General features: G+C 42.1%; 1 protein-coding gene across 2 annotated transcripts in view; it reads left to right on the top strand.

Annotated features, from left to right (window-relative positions):
* Window positions 1-8,455, top strand: part of EPM2A (EPM2A glucan phosphatase, laforin) — a 106,605-nt gene extending 98,150 nt beyond the window's left edge. For both annotated transcript variants that reach the window (XM_079939477.1, XM_079939478.1), the window contains exon 4: window positions 6,044-8,455. In XM_079939477.1, coding sequence (XP_079795603.1) covers window positions 6,044-6,321 — 278 coding nt within the window. In that variant the 3' untranslated portion in view covers window positions 6,322-8,455. The remainder of the gene's footprint in view (window positions 1-6,043) is intronic.
* The last annotated feature ends 10,526 nt before the right edge of the window (window positions 8,456-18,981 follow it).

Raw genomic sequence — 18,981 nt, 5'->3', positions numbered from 1 at the left:
AGAATGAGGTACAAAAAAGTTAAGTAACCTGGCCTATGTCACATAGCAGAGACACAGCCTGGATTTCAACCCAGGCAGTCAGGCTCAGAACATTGCTCCTGACACCATATGATGAAGCTTCTCTACATGCTCACGTGGACTCTTCATGCACTTTCTACAGACCACCACCCGCACTTTCAGTCTGTCACGTACATCGTCAGCTGGAGTTAGACAAAGTCACGAGTTTCCAGGGAGGTAGCTTGTCACCCCAGAGTGTCCCAGGACCTTGGCCATCTTGGCTCTTAATGAATCTTTATGGTCCTCCTGTCCGGGCTAGACCCCTTTGTGGGTCTGTCTGAACTGAACTGTCACTGGGGATGTATAATTTTTCTTCCTGAAGGAGGAGATAGTTTGGTTACTCTTCTTGGTAATTAATGCCGATCCAAAGGAGCTTGATTCAGCTGCAAGAGCTCTGTCTTTTTTCAAGGAATTAAAAAAAAAAAAACCCACCTTATTTGCACAGAAGAGCCCTGGTCGAATCTAGGTCATATTTGCCCTGTCCAGTTTGTTTCTCTGGTTTCAAAATGGAGAAGGTCGTTAGGACAGTGTGCCTGTAGCTTCTTGGGAGTGTTTTGATTTTGGCTTCTTTGGTTGTCATCTTAGAGCATTGTTATCCTGTTGGAGTAGGATGTGAGACGAGGCTCAGAGAAGCTGAGATGAATATAGCCTGCTCCACCCCATGCACTGATTCTCCAAAACCCTGCTGACTGATAGGCAATTTGCTTGATAGTTTGGGAATATACAGAAGCCTGATGGAAAATTCTACCTCCAAAGACCTGCTGTAATGGTATTAAAACCTTTGTCGGGGGTGGGGGTGGGGTGGGGGGGTTACAGAGTCCCCAGGACCCAGTCATACAACGGAGCGTCTTCCACCCTGAGGCACTTTGGAAACATGAAATGGCAGCAAAATGAAAGCTCCCACTTGAAAAAGGCCAAACCCCAAGACTAAATAAAGGTTCAGCATAACCTGGGGGAGTAATCAAAGAGTTAACGACCCTCCTGCGTCGCCGAGGAACTTCTGACCAATAGATCAATCTCTGTGGCTCACAGCATTAGCACCATGAACACACAGATTAATTCAGAGGAATATTTTTAGAACTCTAGAGAAAAATCCATCTGGAAGTGTTTTGAGCCGCAGCATAATGCTGTCAGATAAAGTCTGAGAAAGAAGACAGTCTGTTAGGCCTGACTGTCACCACTGGTTGTCACAGACCTGGTACAGTCAACTGTGCCATCGATTCTTTCTCTTGTACTTTTTGTCCTATGCAGTGGGACTGGGGCTGTTGAGGTTTTTTCTTTTCTTTTTATTTTATTTTATTTTGATTTGTGTCTTTCACTTGAGGAACAAAAAGCTCCCAAATCTAGCACTCACCTGAAAACATAAAATCTGTTCATTAAAAGTCAGTTTTCCTTCACACGGGAAGTACTCAGATTGGGTTTTGACCTCTGTAAGCGCAGTGCGGTTTATAACAAATGGTTTACCCTTGTCTCCCAAATGGGTTAACATGCTCCCCAGAGCCACCCATCTGTGGTCACAGTCTTAGTTCTTCCTCTGACTCAGCACGCTAAATTCAGTGCTGCCACGAGGCGGAGACACTGGCCTTGGAGCCTCACCGCCCGGGCTTGAGCCTTATCACCGTCGTGTGATACGGGCAGGCTTGTTCCTGCACTTGGAAAATGGGGAAGAATAATTGCAGACTTACACGGTTATAACAATAGAATAAAATAATTGATATGAACGTGCTTTCAAAATTCCAAAGTTGGGACTATAATATTAGTGCCAAGTTCTTCAGTTTCTACCAAAGGGCGTTACAGATAACATAGACCTTATCAATATTAAGGAAAAGAAGATATGCTCAAATAAAATAGTAATATATTCAGCCATAAATCTGCCTCTGGATTAAGAAAGGAAAGACGTGTGTGCGTGTGCGTGTGTGTGTGTGTGTGTGTGTGTGTGTGTGTTGGAAGGCTGAAAGTTGTGCCAGGAATGATTTCTTTCAGGGTCAGACTTAGGTCAACCTCAGATATCTTTAGGGGCCCCCCACTCCCACTTATTTCAGGCCCCCCATGCCTCAGGCTGCCCCACCATGCCCTTGTCCCCTTTCTCACCTGTGCTTGCTTGCTCATTGCATGTTTTCAGGTAGGTTTTAATCATTCCAGAGTTGGATTAGCCTGGAGGAGATGTGGGCCAGAAATTTAGATAAGAGGGGTCTCGGACTGTCTCAGATCAAATCGGTATTAATGGGATTTTTTACATTGTTTTAATTCATGTATTTAATGAGTGTTTATTGAGCATCTGTGGAGAGTCAAGGCCTGTTTTAAATTCCAAAGTAAGAATCACAGATGGTAGAGTGTTTTGTTGGACCTGCACAGGCTTTAAAATTTTCAACTTAGTTGCCAACGCTTAAAATTTGGAATATTTCACATTAAAAAATCAGTGGTTCTCTTTTGCCTTGGGGTGTTATTGTTTTTAAAAATGGAAACATTTTATCAAATTAAATTCTATATGGAGCCTAAATATATGAAACATAAAAATTAGGGGATCTGGTTGACGCTGGCTTTACTGTGTGAGCCCTGACCCTGGGGACCGTCTTGTGATTCCTTGGTGGGTTACGTATTAGCTCAGCCTCCCTAGGATGGGTTTTCAAGCAGAAGGACGTGCGCCTGTAGGGCACAGATGGCCCCTCTAGGGTAGGGGCAGAGGTGCTGAATCCCACGGAGGGTGTTACTGTCCCACAGGAGTGAGAGCCGCAGCATGACCAGGTAAGTGGGGGGGCAGGGACTGACTGAAAATTCAGATTGACAGCATAGTGGCTAGCAAGTGCCACTGACCAGGTAGGTTAGGGAAGGACAGTAGTACAGAGGATAAAACCAGAGGCTTTAGAATCTGGATGGCTGGGTTGGAGGTGGCCATTAGGGAATAACCTTGGGCAAATCTCAGATATAACTGAGGATAATAATAGTACCAACCTCATAGCTGTTGAGAGGTAGCCATAAAGGAGCTATTGCACACAGAGTGCTTAGATCAGCGCTTGGCAGGTAGAAAAGGCTCAGTACGTGTTAGCTGTCATCAATCAAAACAGGGTCAAAGTAAAGGAGGGCTCCAGCTGAAGCCAGGCTGAGAGGGGTGGGCCCCCTAGACTGACTGCTTCTCCGGTGCTCCTTTTTATTCTTTATTCATTCTTTATGTTATTTAAATAATTGTTTGACAGTTCTTAAGTGGGACGGCCGAGTGATTCTAGGAGAAGACCACTGGTGGGTGAGACCTGTGTTTAAACTGGGAGCCTGCTGGAGTTTCCACGTGGCAGCTGACAATTACATTCCAGGATTATGTGTCTGAGCTCACTGAACCTTAAACTAACACAAATCCCTTTTCAACTTCTAAGCTGTGTACATACCTGTTGAAGAATCTTTTACAGATAAAAAGGAGAGGGGGAGATACTAGGTCATTTCGGCCATTTGGTGCAGACCCTTCCTTGGGGAACCTCTGGCCAGAGTGAAGGTCAGCGGAAGGGATCCTGATGGGTCCATATAGACGTGGCCGGGGCAGGCTGGCTCCACGGATGCTGCAAGAGCTGAGCATTGACTCTGGGACTCTGCAGCAGCTCCTCCTGCAAATGTCCACTGTGGTTTACTTGTGTATTTGGCATTTGATGAAAACCCGTATTAAAAATGTTTATGTTTATTTCCTGGCAATGAACATGGTAACTGGAGAGGCAGCCGTAACAGGGAACTTGAAAAGGGATGCCAGCTGTGGCAGAAGCAGGAGTGACCCAAGCTTCCCAGATCCGTCACTGGTAGTTCCCTTCCTGGACAACATCACTTAAAGTAAACCTCTAACATGCCCTCAGCGGAACAAAAGCTGTGCCCTTGAACAGGCCTCACCCTTATCAGCAGGGCCCCTCAAACAGACCTTGGGGGTTTTGCCGCCTCTGATCCCTCAACTCAAATGGTGGACCAAATAAACAGTCCTTTCCCTGAGACATACAGCGAGACACCTCTCTGGTACATATGGTGTCTTCTGCCTTGTTACATCTCTGGAGATACTTACTGCCTCTAGGAGAGGGCCATGGGTAACACTGAATGGCAGGTCCACCTAGCTCTAACCTCAGATCACCCTGCAACCAAGCACAGAAGCATAGATCAATTAAAGTTTATGGCTCAGTTTGGACTCTGAGAAATCAATCAAGGCTTGGAGCTGGTGTGTCTCCAATTCAGATGCCTTCAAGGACAAGGCAGGGAACATGAAAGTGTGGCAACAGGTACTGGCAAGAGATGGAGCTTCAGGAACTTCAAAGTGTGCTCTGCCTCAAGCATTCCTGTTAAAAGCATCTCTAAACTGCCGCGTGGGGCCTTCAGATCCCTTAGTCAGAGGCAGCAACAGAGCACCAGGAGAAACTAGAATATTATCTGGCTTCCATATCGATCTCCTGCTCTGATCCCAGAGCAGGCTGAGCCTGAAGCTAAGTGCTCGCCCCCTCCCACCCGCTGCCCCAGCAGGGAGGTGACTTCAGGCCACAATGGGATTTTGGTAACTTTCTCCTTCTAAGGTGGTGATGCCCGATTGCAGTGTGTTGTGTTGGTCCCTACAAGGCATTTTAAAAAAGGACATCTAAGGAAAGTCTAAACTTACTTGAGCAGCTCTCATGGGAGAATTCCAGGCCTCATGAAACCATTTGAGGGAGGGGTTTTTCCCACCTCTGCTGTCATCCAACGGGATGGCAATGTGAGGGCTGGACAGGGCATTCTCTGTGGCCCTCGGAAGATCGCCCCAGGACTGTGGTGTCTCCATGTGGTTGAGGACGAGAGCAGCTGGAGAATGTGAGGTCATAACACAGAGTTTTCATCCAGGACTCTGTGTAGTTTCCCTCTTTAATCGCTTCTTGAAGCAATTTATAATGACCATCCTCTACTCTCCAAAATAATCCTCTAAATTCATTTTGCTCTGAGAATCTGTGAGCAGAAGAAACTCCAGGCATCCAGGAGTTTGCTGGTTTTAGGGGGCTCTCTGTCCCTAGGATGACGAAAAGGGCCTGAGTCCAACGAGCCTCAGCAGAGCATTGTATATCCTGTCTCAGTGTGATGAGGGGAAGACATTGGATCCTCTAATCATCAAGATAGTAGCCATAGAGCAGCAACACCTATAATCATAATTGCACAGTAAAGGAGAAATTGAATCAGTTTTTTTGTTTGTTTGGTTTGGTTTTATTTACGGTACGCGGGCCTCTCACTGTTGTGGCCTCTCCCGTTGCGGAGCACAGGCTCTGGACGTGCAGGCTCAGCGGCCATGGCTCACGGGCCCAGCCGCTCCGCGGCATGTGGGATCCTCCCGGACCGGGGCACGAACCCATGTCCCCTGCATCGGCAGGCGGACTCTCAACCACTGCGCCACCAGGGAAGCCCTGAATCCGTTTTAATACACACTGCATCGTGAGGGAATGCATGAATGACTGGCTATCCCACATGTATCAGTTAATAAGTTAGCCATTTCATTGGACAAATTAAAATTAGCCTATGTTGAAAGAGTCAGATTGACTCCTTTAACCAATATGGACCAACTCTGTTTTGGATTTACCTGGAAGATCCTTTTGGATTAAAGGAAATTCAGGTGACAGGACCTGTGAGCTTCTCTTTGAAATCCTTTAAACCTCTGCCCAATCTGTACAGACCATTCTGATGAATGTAAAAATCCATTCTTCTGAGGATAGGCGGTAGTGAAATTATCTTTGAAGGGAGATTTGCACGGATGCAGACGTCCTTCAAAGGAAAATCAAGTGAAGATTCAGAGCTGACCTATTGCCTCTGGCTGCTCTTTCCACTTTATAACTAGCAGGTTTTGGTATTGTCTCACCTTTTCTTTCAAAACAAAGGAGTGAAGCAAACTCCGACATCCCCGCCTCTCCCGCCAAAACACTGTGATTTCTCCGTGCGCCGGAGGAGTGACTGTTAGCGGCAACAGGGGGTTCACTTCTCACTGGTCTGTGCTGTGCTCTCTCAATCCCAGGCCGCGTCCAGATGCTGCCACAGGCGGTGTGTCTCCTCCACGCGCTGCTTGAGAACGGACACACCGTGTACGTGCACTGCAACGCCGGGGTGGGCCGCTCCACCGCCGCCATCTGCGGCTGGCTCCAGTACGTGCTGGGCTGGAATCGCAGGAAGGTGCAGTACTTCCTCGTGGCCAAAAGGCCGGCTGTGTACATTGATGAAGACGCCTTGGCCCGGGCAGAGGAAGACTTTTATCAGAAATTTGGGAAGGTCCGGTCTTCTATATGCGATGTATAGGTGATGGATCTGCCTCCCCTCCCTCCCGGTTTCCTGACGAAGCCTGGAGTGATGCTTGTAAATGACCTAGAAACCAAGAATCTTCCTCGACTGGAAAGACGAGTCTCGGCTTCTCCCCTGACCTGCCTTCTTTAGTCTGGCATTGACTTTTGGTTACGCTCTGGTTGAGCTGTATCTTTTTTGGAATATTTTACAAAAGAAGCTGTAATTGACACACAAGAAAAGTCCACAAGCAGCTGGACTGTGCAGTGTGGTTCTGGCATCAGACAGAAAGTGAATGGGTGCAGTTCTGTGCCTGCAGGCGGCTCGGCCCCTGCAGCGTGGTGGCTGCCTTGCGGTACTGTGAATGCACGACTGCCCTTGCTTGTTGCGTTGTGACTTGGCTTGCGGAAGAAAAGGTTGGGAGTTACGTAGATGGCATCACTGTGTGTGTCCATGCACACACAAACACACACATGCACACACACACACACGTACATACACGCTCAGCTTTTCTGCTGAACTGAGATGGAATTATAAAGTAAGAGAGTTGGTCATTTGACCAAAGAAGGGAATAAGTGTGGGCGGGAGCCTAGGCTATGATAAAGTAAGAGCCTCATATGACCCAAAGTGATGACTTTCTAGACTTTTTTTTTTTTTGCATTCTGCTTCATGGTTGTTAACATGTGTTCCAAGGCCTCGCCTTCCTTCTCTACCCACAGCCCTGTGTGACAGCCTCAGTAGCACTATTACCTCTATTTGTTTTAGCTGAGGCTCCGGAAGCAGAGGGAGCGTGCCCAAGGTCTCATGGCTGGTGAGGGACAAGCTGGAGTTTATCACCGGGTTTATTTGACTCAGTGCTTTTTCAACACAACCTGTGGTTTTGCCAGCACAAAGGTCAGTCTCTGTCAGAGGAAGGTCGATTTTTTTGCAGCAGTTTTTACAGTAAGAAATGGAACAACGTTCTGATCAGTTGCCATAGAATTCAGGAAAGTAGTTATCCTAATTTAAACCATGGGGGCTGTCTCAAGGCCAGAGTGGCCTGAGCCATACATAGCTCACAAGAGGAGCTGTATTCCCAAAAGAGCCCCAAGTGCCAAAGTCCACAGACAATTGTTCCACAGTTTAGGAGGGATCCACAGTTTAGGAGTGATAACATAGGCGTTATCCCTCAGTTTAATACAAAACACAGTTACTGTGCCTCCAGACTATGCAACTCACTATCCTGGGTTCTCTAGGAAATATAAAGATTAATAAGATGTTGTCTTCAAAAAGCTCATAGCCTAGAAAAAGCCCTGTGTTCAATCAGGTGCACTGCAGGGTTGAACTAGTAATGACTTGCTGGAATGCGGAAGGGGAAGTAACTTTTATTGGGTACTTCTCATGTGCTAGATGCTTTAAATCTTATTTAATGTAATCTTCACGGTACCTTATGAGGGAGATTTTATTTTCTCCATTATATAGATGAGGAAACTAAGACTCAGAGAGATTAAATCAACTGTCCTCTATCACATGGTGAATAAACAGATGAAATAAGATACAAAACTAGGTTTGTCTGACTCAAAGCCGATACTTTTTCTGTTAAACTAAAATGCTTATTTATTTTTCTCCTCCTCCTTTTCTTCCATAAACATTTATTGATAGATATGAGAGACTCTGATTTAGGAAGTATGGGGAAAAGCAGGACGGAAGGTAAGTCCCAGTGGAGTTCAGAGGAGGGAGAGGCATCTTATAACTGGGACTCAAAGGCGATGGCATTTAATTTGGGCAGAGAAGGCTAGACAGTACACGTGCATCCTACAGTTTTACAAAGTCAGCTTTATAAGCCAGGATTAAGTAATGTGAAGTCTAGTTCTCTTGCTAAAAATAAGTAGAAATAACTATGGTATTCGAGTAACCCATAGTCATAATGTGTTATGTAAAATTTAATCTTAAAAATGGAATATTTCTAACTAATTACATAAATGTGTGTGTGTGAGAGTTTCTTGAATGTCTACGAAGTCCAGCTACGTAACCTCCACCATAGAAAGACTTTTTTGGGGTGGATTTTCCCCTTTTTTGCTTTGATAGACAAAATCAGTTTAGGGCTATTGAAAATGTTTTGGAAAAACTTCTCATCCCCAGTGAATGGAATGTCCAATGTATTTCAAAATCACCTGGAACTTTTGCTAAATAAAAGCATTAAAAATGACCTCTGTGTACAGGATTTTTTTTAAATGTTGTTAATTTAGTCTGAAATCCAGAAGAACAAACTGTGTTTCCTTATTTGTCAAAAGAGGCATTCGGCTGAGCTAAATTGTTTTTTCCTTATCGCTCTCATTAGCTGATCAAAACTGGCAGTTACAGGACAAAAGAAAGTCAAAGGTGAGGCCACCACAGAGAAGTGAGGATGGAAAGCTCAAGGGTGTGTCAGAGAAAATCACAGCAGATGTTGTGCCATTAGCTGCTTGTCACTGGCGTTAACAAAACTTTCCAGTCACAGATTTTTCAAAGAACAACATAAGATCTCACTCAGGGTAAAGAGATGTCCCAATAAGTTTACTTTCTTTGAGACTTGAAACATTATCCTTCAATTATTTTGTGTGCTAATGTTAGGAAAAATTTAAGAAAAGAAACACTCTTTTGACCAACATTAAGGTGTGGGTGAAAACCACTTGGCTTGGCCTAAGAAATAATGATGAAAAAATGTGGTTAGGACTTTGGAACCTATAAAGAAGTAATGAAAGGAAACATTGAGGACGAGCTAGCTAGGAAATGAGAACTTCCACACGTGAAAGAATACTGAATAGCTAAACGTAGAGTCAGTTTGATCAAAAGTTAAAACTGAAAGTATCTTTGGAGATAATCTGTTTAATTCCTTTATTTTATAGAGGAGCAAACTAAGTCTCAGAGACCTCAGATGGGTCTTCCTGCCGCAAAAAGCTTTAGTTGAGGGAGGTGGAAAGGGATGAGCTAGGTAGATAGGTCAGGAGATTTATTGCGGTATTGAGGGGTCATAGGAAAGTTCATGGGAGTGAGAGCAGACAGTATTGTTAGTGGGGAAGAGTTGGTGGGAAGATTAATGGAAACTAGAGTAAGTGGAAGAAAAGTGGCTAAAATGAGAAAAAGCAAAGGGCAGCGAAATTTCCAGAAGAAGAAAAAGCAGGTGGTTCCTTTCATAACGATACTATTGGGGGGATTGAAAAGGAAGATGTGCATGTAGAAACAGGCATTTAGGGTCAAGTTTGTGTTCCCAGGATAGAGGGTCATGCTAAGTATCCATCTATAATACTTCTCTTTGGGACTAGATCACAGTAGGAAAAGGGACCAGTTTGATGTAATGTGCTGACCAAATAGAGGGGAGGGATGCACAGAGGTTTATTACCTGCTGGGAAAAAGAGAAAATCTGATAGGAGATGGGGCTAAGAATAAAATGGGAAGGACTGATGAATCGACCTCTCATTACAACAATAATAATGGCAATAATAATAAAGGGAAAAAGAAGAACAACAATAACAACTTTGTTCTTTCCTTCCCCAATTACTCCAGCCCTCTTTCCCAACTCGTTTAATGGAAATATGCTTCCAGAGTCTCAGGTTCAAACCTCAGAGACATTCTTAACTCCATTCTTTCTTTCAAACATCACGTTTAATCCATCAGGAAAACCTATCACCTCTCCTGTTAAAATATCTATAGCCTGACTATGTTTTACCTCTTCCCCCAAACCACCCTAGGTAGAGCCACCATGATCTCTAGACTGGACCTCAGAAACAGCCTCCTACCTGGTCTGCCTGTGTCTTGCCTTCCCTCTCCCTCTGCCTCTACTATTCTCATACAGTGGCCAGGGTGATCCTCTAAAAATGTATGTCAGATCATATCATTCCCATGTTCAAAACCTCCAAATTCTTGCCATGTCGCTCAAAATAAAAGCCAAAGACCTCTAAGAACTTACACAAACTGGTCCCCTGTTATGTCTCTGACCTTACCTCCTACTGCTTTCCACCTCCCTCTGCTCTCCCCACACTGGCCTTCTTGCTCTTTGCCTATTCCAGGAAGGCTCCTATTTCAGGGCACTTGCACTTGCTCTTCTCTCTGCCTGGAATGGTCTTTTTCCAGGCGAGCACATGCCTCACTCCCATCCCTCCTCCAGGGATGCCTCTCTGGACCACCTTACTGAAAACTGCCGCACCCAATCCCAGACCTCCCTCTCCTCATTCTCTGCTTCATTTCTCTTCATGGAACTTACTACTGGCCAGTACATCACATAATCTGCTTATTTGTTTTATTCTCTACATCCTCTCACTACAAATGTAAAAATCATAAAGGCCAAAATTTGTATTTGTTTTATTTGGTGATGTACTTACAGCGCCTGTAATGGAGCTTGGCATGTAGCTCAATGAGTCAAGGCCAAGAATAACTAGTAACTATTGAGAGCATATATGGTCCATGTACTTTTCTCCAAGTGCTTTACCTATACTTGGAAGCTTATTTAATCTTCCCAGCAAATCCTACGAGGTAAATATTATTATTATCCCTATTTGACAGATAAGAAAGCACAAAGAAAATGTGACCTTATTCTAAGGCAAATAGGACAGTTTCACTCCTGGTTTGGTGGAGAAGCGCCTATATGAATTCTGGGCACACCACATGTATTAGTTTGTTAGGGCCTTCATAAAAATGTACTACAAACTGAGTAGCTTAAACAACAGAAATGTACTCTTTTCAGTTCTGGAGGCTAGAAGTCCAAGATAATGTATCAGAGGGTTGGTTCCTTCTGAGGGAGAATCTGCTCCAGGCCTCTCACCTGGTTTCTGTGATTTGCTAGCAATCTTTGGCAGTCCTTGGTTTGTGGAAGCATCACCCCAACCTCTGCCTTCACCTCCACATGGTATTCTCCCTCTGTGTGTCTGTGTCCAAATTCCCCCTTCTTATGAGGACTGGTATAGTCACATTGGATTAGGGGCCCACCCTACTCCAGTATGGCCTTGTCTTAACTAGTTACACTGCAGAGACCTTATTTCTGAATAAGGTCGTATTCTGAGGTGCTGGAGGTTAGGACTTCAACATATGAATTTTGGTGAGGATGCAGTTCAAACCATAACACTACAGAAAACAGCTTCCAGTAGACTATGGTGAACGAAAAACCAGGCAGGTTGGAGAAGAGTGGAAATGAGGAAGAAGGGATCAGAATGGACTGAGTTTCCTGTTTTTACCGGTTTAGCCTGATGTCAGGCCACAGTCACAGTAAAACACTTGATAGGAAACACTCTCCTCCTTGGTTCAGGAACCCAGAGTTGAGTAAAATTAAGTATTTCCCTGGTAATAGAGATGAGTTCAGGAAAAATATGTGACTTAACACGGGCCCCTGGGGGGCAAAGCATTTCTCGGGGCTTCTGGGTAAAGTTTTCTCCCTCTTGAGAAAGAACTACAGGAAGAGATGCTCTTTCTTCCTTTGGCGGTTGTTTTGTATAGATATGTGATCCAAACTAGTGGAACCATCTTCCTACCAGCCTGAGAATAACACAAAAGGAGAGAAAAGAGAAATGGTGAAGCTGGAGCTACTAGATAGGTTAACCTGAAGTCTTCCCAACTTCTTGACTTCAGTTGTGTGTGACGACTTATTTGTGTATAAACCAGAGAGTTGGGTTTTCTATTGCTTACAGCTGAAGGCATTGTATTTGGTTCATTACCGATATATAAGTTCTAGTTTTATGAAAAAAAATATTTTTGTCATAACTTGTGGCATTAAAATGTATTCTGATTTCTGATGTCACTTAAACGGCTTATGTTTTAGATTTGCTGCTACTGGGATATTGCCCGACAGCAGTGTTTTCACTACCGGGTTTCAGACGGTAGTTCTTAAAAGGAAGATGGAAGCTCTTAAATGATGATCTGCAAATGAAAATGTTACAGAGAAAAGTCGTTTGTGATGAATTTCTTAGACTTAGAACATTTTTCTATTTGTGATTTCCAGTTATTGTCCTTTGAGTAGTGGTTCTTACCTAGCTAACTGAAAGCCAACCCAAAATGAAAGATATTGAAAACTCACCATTTTTCTTGGGAATAAATAAATATACTCCACAGAATTACACCTTCAGATAGTCTCCACGCCTTATGTGAGCCAGGTAATCTTAATATCTAGCCAAGTAGATGATGAAAAATTAAACGGACTTGGGCTGACTTGAAGTTTATCACTTCTTTTACCTACCTTTAGACATAAATTATACTGAGTATAAAGTTTTTTTTTTTAAAGAAGAAAAGAAACAAAAGGAAAAAGTAGCATGTAAAGGAAGAAGCAGTAAAAATAATGGACTTTCACAAATGGAATCATTAGCCCCTTAATATATGAATTGGGTTTTCACATTTTAAAAGCAGAATTTTCAAGTAGGTAATTTAGATGAGGGAAACTTTAAAATATGATTCATATGACAATGTTCAGTGTTTCTAGTTGTATACTTACACTGTAAACTTGGACCAAGTTTTTAATCTAATAAAACTGATATTCAAAACCCTAACACAAAACACATTCAAAACTTTCCTTGGTTGAATTATTAGCTATTATTATTATGTGAGATCATTTAGAGTTCGGTAAAAATGTATTTGTGTGTTTCATATTATTAGTCTTCTACTGAGCAGCTCTTTTATTACCTTCTAAAGATGTCCCATTAGTCTAGTTTGTTTTTCTTTGATTCCTTAGCATTAATTTAGTGTCAACATAAAATATGTGGTTAGTTTACATGATAGTAGGCATGGACTAGCTCTGGGCTCCTGTAGCTAGAGGATATAGAATATCTAAGAATATGTCCAATGGGGGAAAAGCTTTAAGCTCAAATATGATCTGGAAGTTATCATTTGGCCCAAAGGACAGAAACCCAAGAAGAAAATCCAGAGACAGCTGAAAGAATAGCCAGAGGCAGACAGAAAATGTTGGGCCATTCAAGTAACAGGCAGGATGAATTCCTGTACTATAGTTGTATCAGGCATTATACCAATATTACTAAAGGAGTACTACTTAGCATTCAGTGGATAAGAATGAACTATAAATAATTAGTATTAAATGATCTGGCCTAAAATCAAAGTGGTATGGATTACAAAAAAATTCAGAAGAAACTGGACAGTGAAAGAGTAAAGAGCTGGACCTAGCACAGAACAGAACAGATAATTGTCATTGTCACACCTATCAAGGCTTTCATCAATTTCTAGTGAGAGAAAACTCAGAACTCACTGAATAAAATTTAGTTTGCTGTATATAATTATTTAAGAAATTGGAATATATTTTTCATTTAATAGAGATCCTTATTGTTGCTTTCTTAAAGTTAAATGACAAATCCAAAGATGGATTTATGGTCCAGATAATTGCAGTGAAGATTTTGTACCAACTGTGGACAAACAAGATAAGTATCCTCCATTTCTTATAGAATGGTATTCAAAGTTTACGTCTGCCCAGCACCTCACGTGCTTCGGGGACTTAAGCCATTTCTGTTTATTATGATTACTGATATATTTGAACTTGTTTCTATTGTTTAGTTTTTATTTTAAAATCTTTCTGCTTTTTCTATGCCTTATTTTCACCTTTCTTGCTTTTAGTTTTGACTTTAATTATTTCCTCTTCCTTAAATGAAAGAACATTAATGGTGACCTACAGCCACTTGTGTTTATCCCTCCTTCCTGTTGACATTATTACAATTATAATTGTTTTAGATATACTTTCTTTTTTCCTTTTTATATTCCTCTTTTTTAATTGTTAGGGAGGGCAAAGCAAATGTTGGTGAGGACGTACTCTTTATCACCAGACTTATAATTACCACCCCATCTCATTTTTGCCTTTCTATATCTCCCAACTTCCATTATATTTGAGAACTTTAAGCTCAGTGAGTCTCAAGGTTCCAATGAGCACATTATTGCCCATCTTCCTGCAGTACAACATCTCCTCATTCGGTGATGAAATGTCTTATCTGCTGGTCATCCTTCTTAACTTTTCTATTCATTGTTGCAGGTGGATTTCTATCCTCAAATTTTATGTTGTAATTTCCATTCAGATATCTGGAGGGATAGCACGTTTGCCATTTTAAATCAGAATTTTCTCAAATATCATCTATACCAGTGACACCCAAATCGCAATTCTAAAGCTCTTTCTTGAGTGCCAGGCCCATATATCACTTTTTTTTTCTGAACATTTTTATTTGGACATCTCCCAGGATAGCTTTCAAATTCAACATGCCACAAAATGAAGTTTTCTTTCTTTTGCTGAACTTCCCACATTTTCTCCTTTGGGCAAGCAGTGACAACATCTTCCCCCCAGTTGCTCAAGTCAGAAGATTGAATGTCATTTTTGCCATTTTCCTCCCATTCACCATCCCTGTAATCACTCAGCAAGTTCTTTCACTTATACCTCCTAAATATCTCGTAAGTGTGTCCACTCCCAATGATCAGCTCTGCTATAGATTATTAAAACATTCTGAGTTATCTTCCTACAGTTATTCTTACCCCTTTCCAGACCATTCTTTATGTGGCTACCGGAGAAACCCTTCTAAAATTCAAATATGATACTGTCTCTTCCTTGCTCAGCGTTTCTCAATGTCTCCTCATCGTTCTAGGGAAAAAGTTAAAAACTTCTTATTGGGACATATAAGGCCTCTTATGATCCAGACCATGTCTTTCTCTCCAGTCTCTCTTGTCACTCGTGTAACTATCCTCCAAGAGTACACTCCAGTCACAGTGAATTACTTCAATGTTCTATGACCTTTTTTACCCTCTGGTTTTTGCACATACTCTTTCCTTTGCCTGGAACCCTCTTCCCTCCCATCTATGTCTGGCCTGTCCTTTGTTCTCCAAGGTCACCCTCTCTGAGATGTCTTCGTGGGTCCTCAAGGTTGCTCCTCCCAGGCATTTTCATAGGACCCACGTTTGCTGCTCTTCAAGCACTTAACACACTGCACTCTAACATCTTTAGGTAGATTGTAAATAGTGTTTAGCAACACAGGCTTTTGCACATTCTCAGATATCATTTAAGCCAAATACTTCTTTGGCTCCTGTGCTCAGATCTGATGTATATTTTAACCTAAGAGAAATATGAAGAAAACATTTCAGAATAACTTTTTTTCATGTAAGTTAATGCTTGGGTAATTTATTGAAAAGTACTATCAGAGGCTTCCTTTTGTTGCATTTTGCTTAATATCCATTTCTATATATACCACTAGTGTTTAATGGTATTAAATCATAACAAATATATATCAGCAGCAGAAAGCCATGATTCTATAAAATTTTATATTGCATTTTCAACCCAATCTCTTGCTGAAAATTGCATTTATTCAATCCCCCTTTGGTTTGCCGTCATAGGCTAATACTGATGGCATTCAAAAAAGAACAGCCTTGTGAAATACATCGCTAAGTGTACTAAGAATATTATTGATTGTATTGCACTGCACAGTATTCTCACAGTGAGTGATCTCATGGAAGAAATTTCCTTCTGGCCAAGGAATTAGGCACAGTTCTTGTTTTCTTGAGCAATAAAAAATACTTCATGCAAGTGTGAAGCTTACAAATAACTGTTTTACAAATGTTTCCTCTTCTCAGTAACAATTAGGATTATGTAGTACAAATTTCTTGAACTAAATTTACTCCATGGTGTACCTTGTTTTTCTACCCATTTTTACTCCATTGCCTCATCTTTCTTACTTACTTAAAGTTTTATTTTCATTTTGCTATATTGTGTGATTCATTATAAGTGTCATATTTAATTCCTTTTGGAGAAAGAGGTATAAATAAATACACAAATAAAATAGTTGCCATGTTAAAACACTTGCTCAATAAAGAATGAATATGAATACTATTTGTGTAAATGTCAAAAAGTGGTGAAATGTCATGAAATGTCATATATGTTTCAGGATAAAATTCCATATTTTGGAAATGATACTCTAAAAATAGCATCATCCTTTATACTTTGCCTCATGGACACAAATATCAGATGATTGTCTCAAACCCACAGATTGTCTTCCTGCCTATGTGTTGATTTGATTGATAGATGCATTATTATGATTAAGCAAGGATGAGCTAGAATTCAGGTCATCATCATAAGTTTCCTGTATGTCTAAAACTTTACAGAGGGAGGGATGTGTTTTTGTGTTTTTCTTTTCTTTTTCTGATTAATCCAACAAATTGCCTCATCTCCATAATTTCATTTATAATCAATGGAGTAAATAATCAGATGTGAACACCTGTTCTTCCTCTATACATTCTGTTGAGCATAGAAACAGCTGCAGCAACTTGCCTTATCAGGACCAGGTGGGGTAACGCCAGGCTTTCCAGGCAGGGTGGGCTGGGAACTACTCTCAGCCTCGGCTCTGAATTAATTCCCCTACGTGGGCGGTAGCACCAGAACCCTCCATGTGGTTCGGGCTTTTCTTGGGACGCTGTCAGCCCCGCCTACCCACCTCTCAGCTCCAGCGCTGTTGGCTGCACAGCTTCCAGATGTCCCCTCCTTTGGTGAGATGGAGCCGGGAGACGCCTGCCTCAGCTCTTTGCCTGGGTGGGCAAGTCAGGCTCTAGGGTCAGCAGAAATCCTCGTTTGAGGGTCCCACCGAGTTCCCTGGTCAGAGTGCTACAGCTGAGCGGAGTGGCTGCTTGGGAATACTGCTCAGGTGCTGCAGAAAGCCTTCTTGGAATCTAACAAGTTATCACTTTGGGACCATTGGCAAGCTGCTCTAGACTTGGCTACATGAAGCCTCAGACTGTCCCAGTCTCTGAACTGAAGAGAACCAACACTATTAGCATATCTCTCACCACCATAAATGCAAGCTTTGTCCTGTGACACATGTACCTTCAGCTGACTTTTGAAAGCCTGCTATTTTGGAGGTCATAATTTTGACTGATGGGCCTATAATTAGTACTTCAGGGAAGAGTATCAGGAGGACATCTACAAATCCCAGACTGGCATGTGCAAGTTCTGAGGAATGGTGGAGTAATCCAATGTATCTGGGTGACCTTTGGAGATAGCTGAGACAGAGCTACAACAGGGCAGTGGCTAACACACAACTCAGAGCCCATCTTCTCCAGCTGTGTGGCTGACAGGGTCATGTTGCTCCGGCCAGCCAGGCCTGAGCCTCTGAGGTGGGAGAGCCGAATTCAGGACATTGGACCACCAGAGAACTCCCGGCCCTATGTAATATCAATTGGCGAGAGCTCTCCCAGAGATCTCCATCTCAACGCGAAGACCCAGCTCCACTCAACGACCAACAAGCTATAGTGCTGGACACCCTATGCCAAACAACTAGTGAGACAGGAACACAACACCACCCATTAGCAGAGAGGCTGCATAAAATCATACTAAGGTCATAGACACCCCAAAACACACCACCAGACACGGTCCTGCACACCAGAAAGACAAGATCCAGCCTCATCCACCAGAGCACAGGCACCAGTCCCCTCCACCAGGAAGCCTGTACAACCCAATGAACCAAACTTAGCCACTGGGGGCACACACCAAAAACAACAGGAACTATGAACCTGCAGCCTGCAAAACAAAACCCCAAACACATTAACTTAAGCAAAATGAGAAGACAGAGATGAAGAGACAGTAGATGAAGGAGCAAGGTAAAAACCCACCAGACCAAAACAAATGAAGAGGAAGTAGGTAGTCTCCCTGAAAAAGAATTCAGAGTAATGATAGTAAAGATGATCCAAAAATTTGAAAATAGAATGGAGAAAATACAAGAAATGTTTAACAAGGACCTAGAAGAACTAAAGAGCAAACAGACAATGATGAACAACATAATAAATGAAATTAAAAATTCTCTGGAAGGAATCAACAGGAGAATAACTGAGGCAGAAGAGGGATAAGTGACCTGGAAGATAAAATAGTGGAAATAACTGCCGCAGAGCAGAATAAAGAAAAAAGAATGAAAAGAAATGAGGACAGTCTCACAGACCTCTGGGACAACATTAAATGCACCAACATTCTAATTATAGGGGTCCCAGAAGAAGAAGAGAAAAAGAGAGTGAGAAAATATTTGAAGAGATTAGAATTGAAAACTTCCCTAATCTGGGAAAGGAAATAGTCAATCAAGTCCAGGAAGCACAGAGAGTCCCATACAGGATAAATTCAAGGAGAAACACACCAAGACACATATTAATCAAACTATCAAAAATTAAATACACAGAAAAAATATTAAAAGCAGCAAGAGAAAAAAAACAAATAACATACAAGGGAATCCCCATGAAATTAACAGCTGATCTTTCAGCAGAAACTCTGCAAGCCAGAAGGGAATGGCAGGACATATTTAAAGTGAGGAAAGGGAAAAACCTACAACCAAGATTACTCTACCCAGCAAGGATCTCATTCAAATTTGACAGAGAAATTAAAACCTTTACAGACAAGCAAAAGCTTAGAGAATTCAGCACCACCAAACGAGCTTTACAACAAATGCTAAAGGAACTTCTCTAGGCAGGAAACACAAGAGAAGGAAAAGACCTACAATAACAATTAAGGCCTACAATTAAGAAAATGGTAATAGGAACATACATATCAATAATTACCTTAAATGTAAATGGGTTAAATTCTCCAACCAAAAGACATAGGCTTGCTGAATGGATACAAAAACAAGACCCATGTATATGCAGTATACAAGAGACCCACTTCAGACCAAGGGACACATACAGATGGAAAGTGAGGGGCTGGAAAAAGATATCCCATGCAAATTGAAA

Source organism: Stenella coeruleoalba (genome assembly GCF_951394435.1).
Source record: "Stenella coeruleoalba genome assembly, chromosome: 12".
In the NCBI taxonomy this organism is placed as follows: Eukaryota; Metazoa; Chordata; class Mammalia; order Artiodactyla; family Delphinidae; genus Stenella; species Stenella coeruleoalba.
The sequence above is the reverse complement of the archived record's forward strand: the minus strand, read 5'-3'. Positions and strand labels throughout refer to the sequence as shown.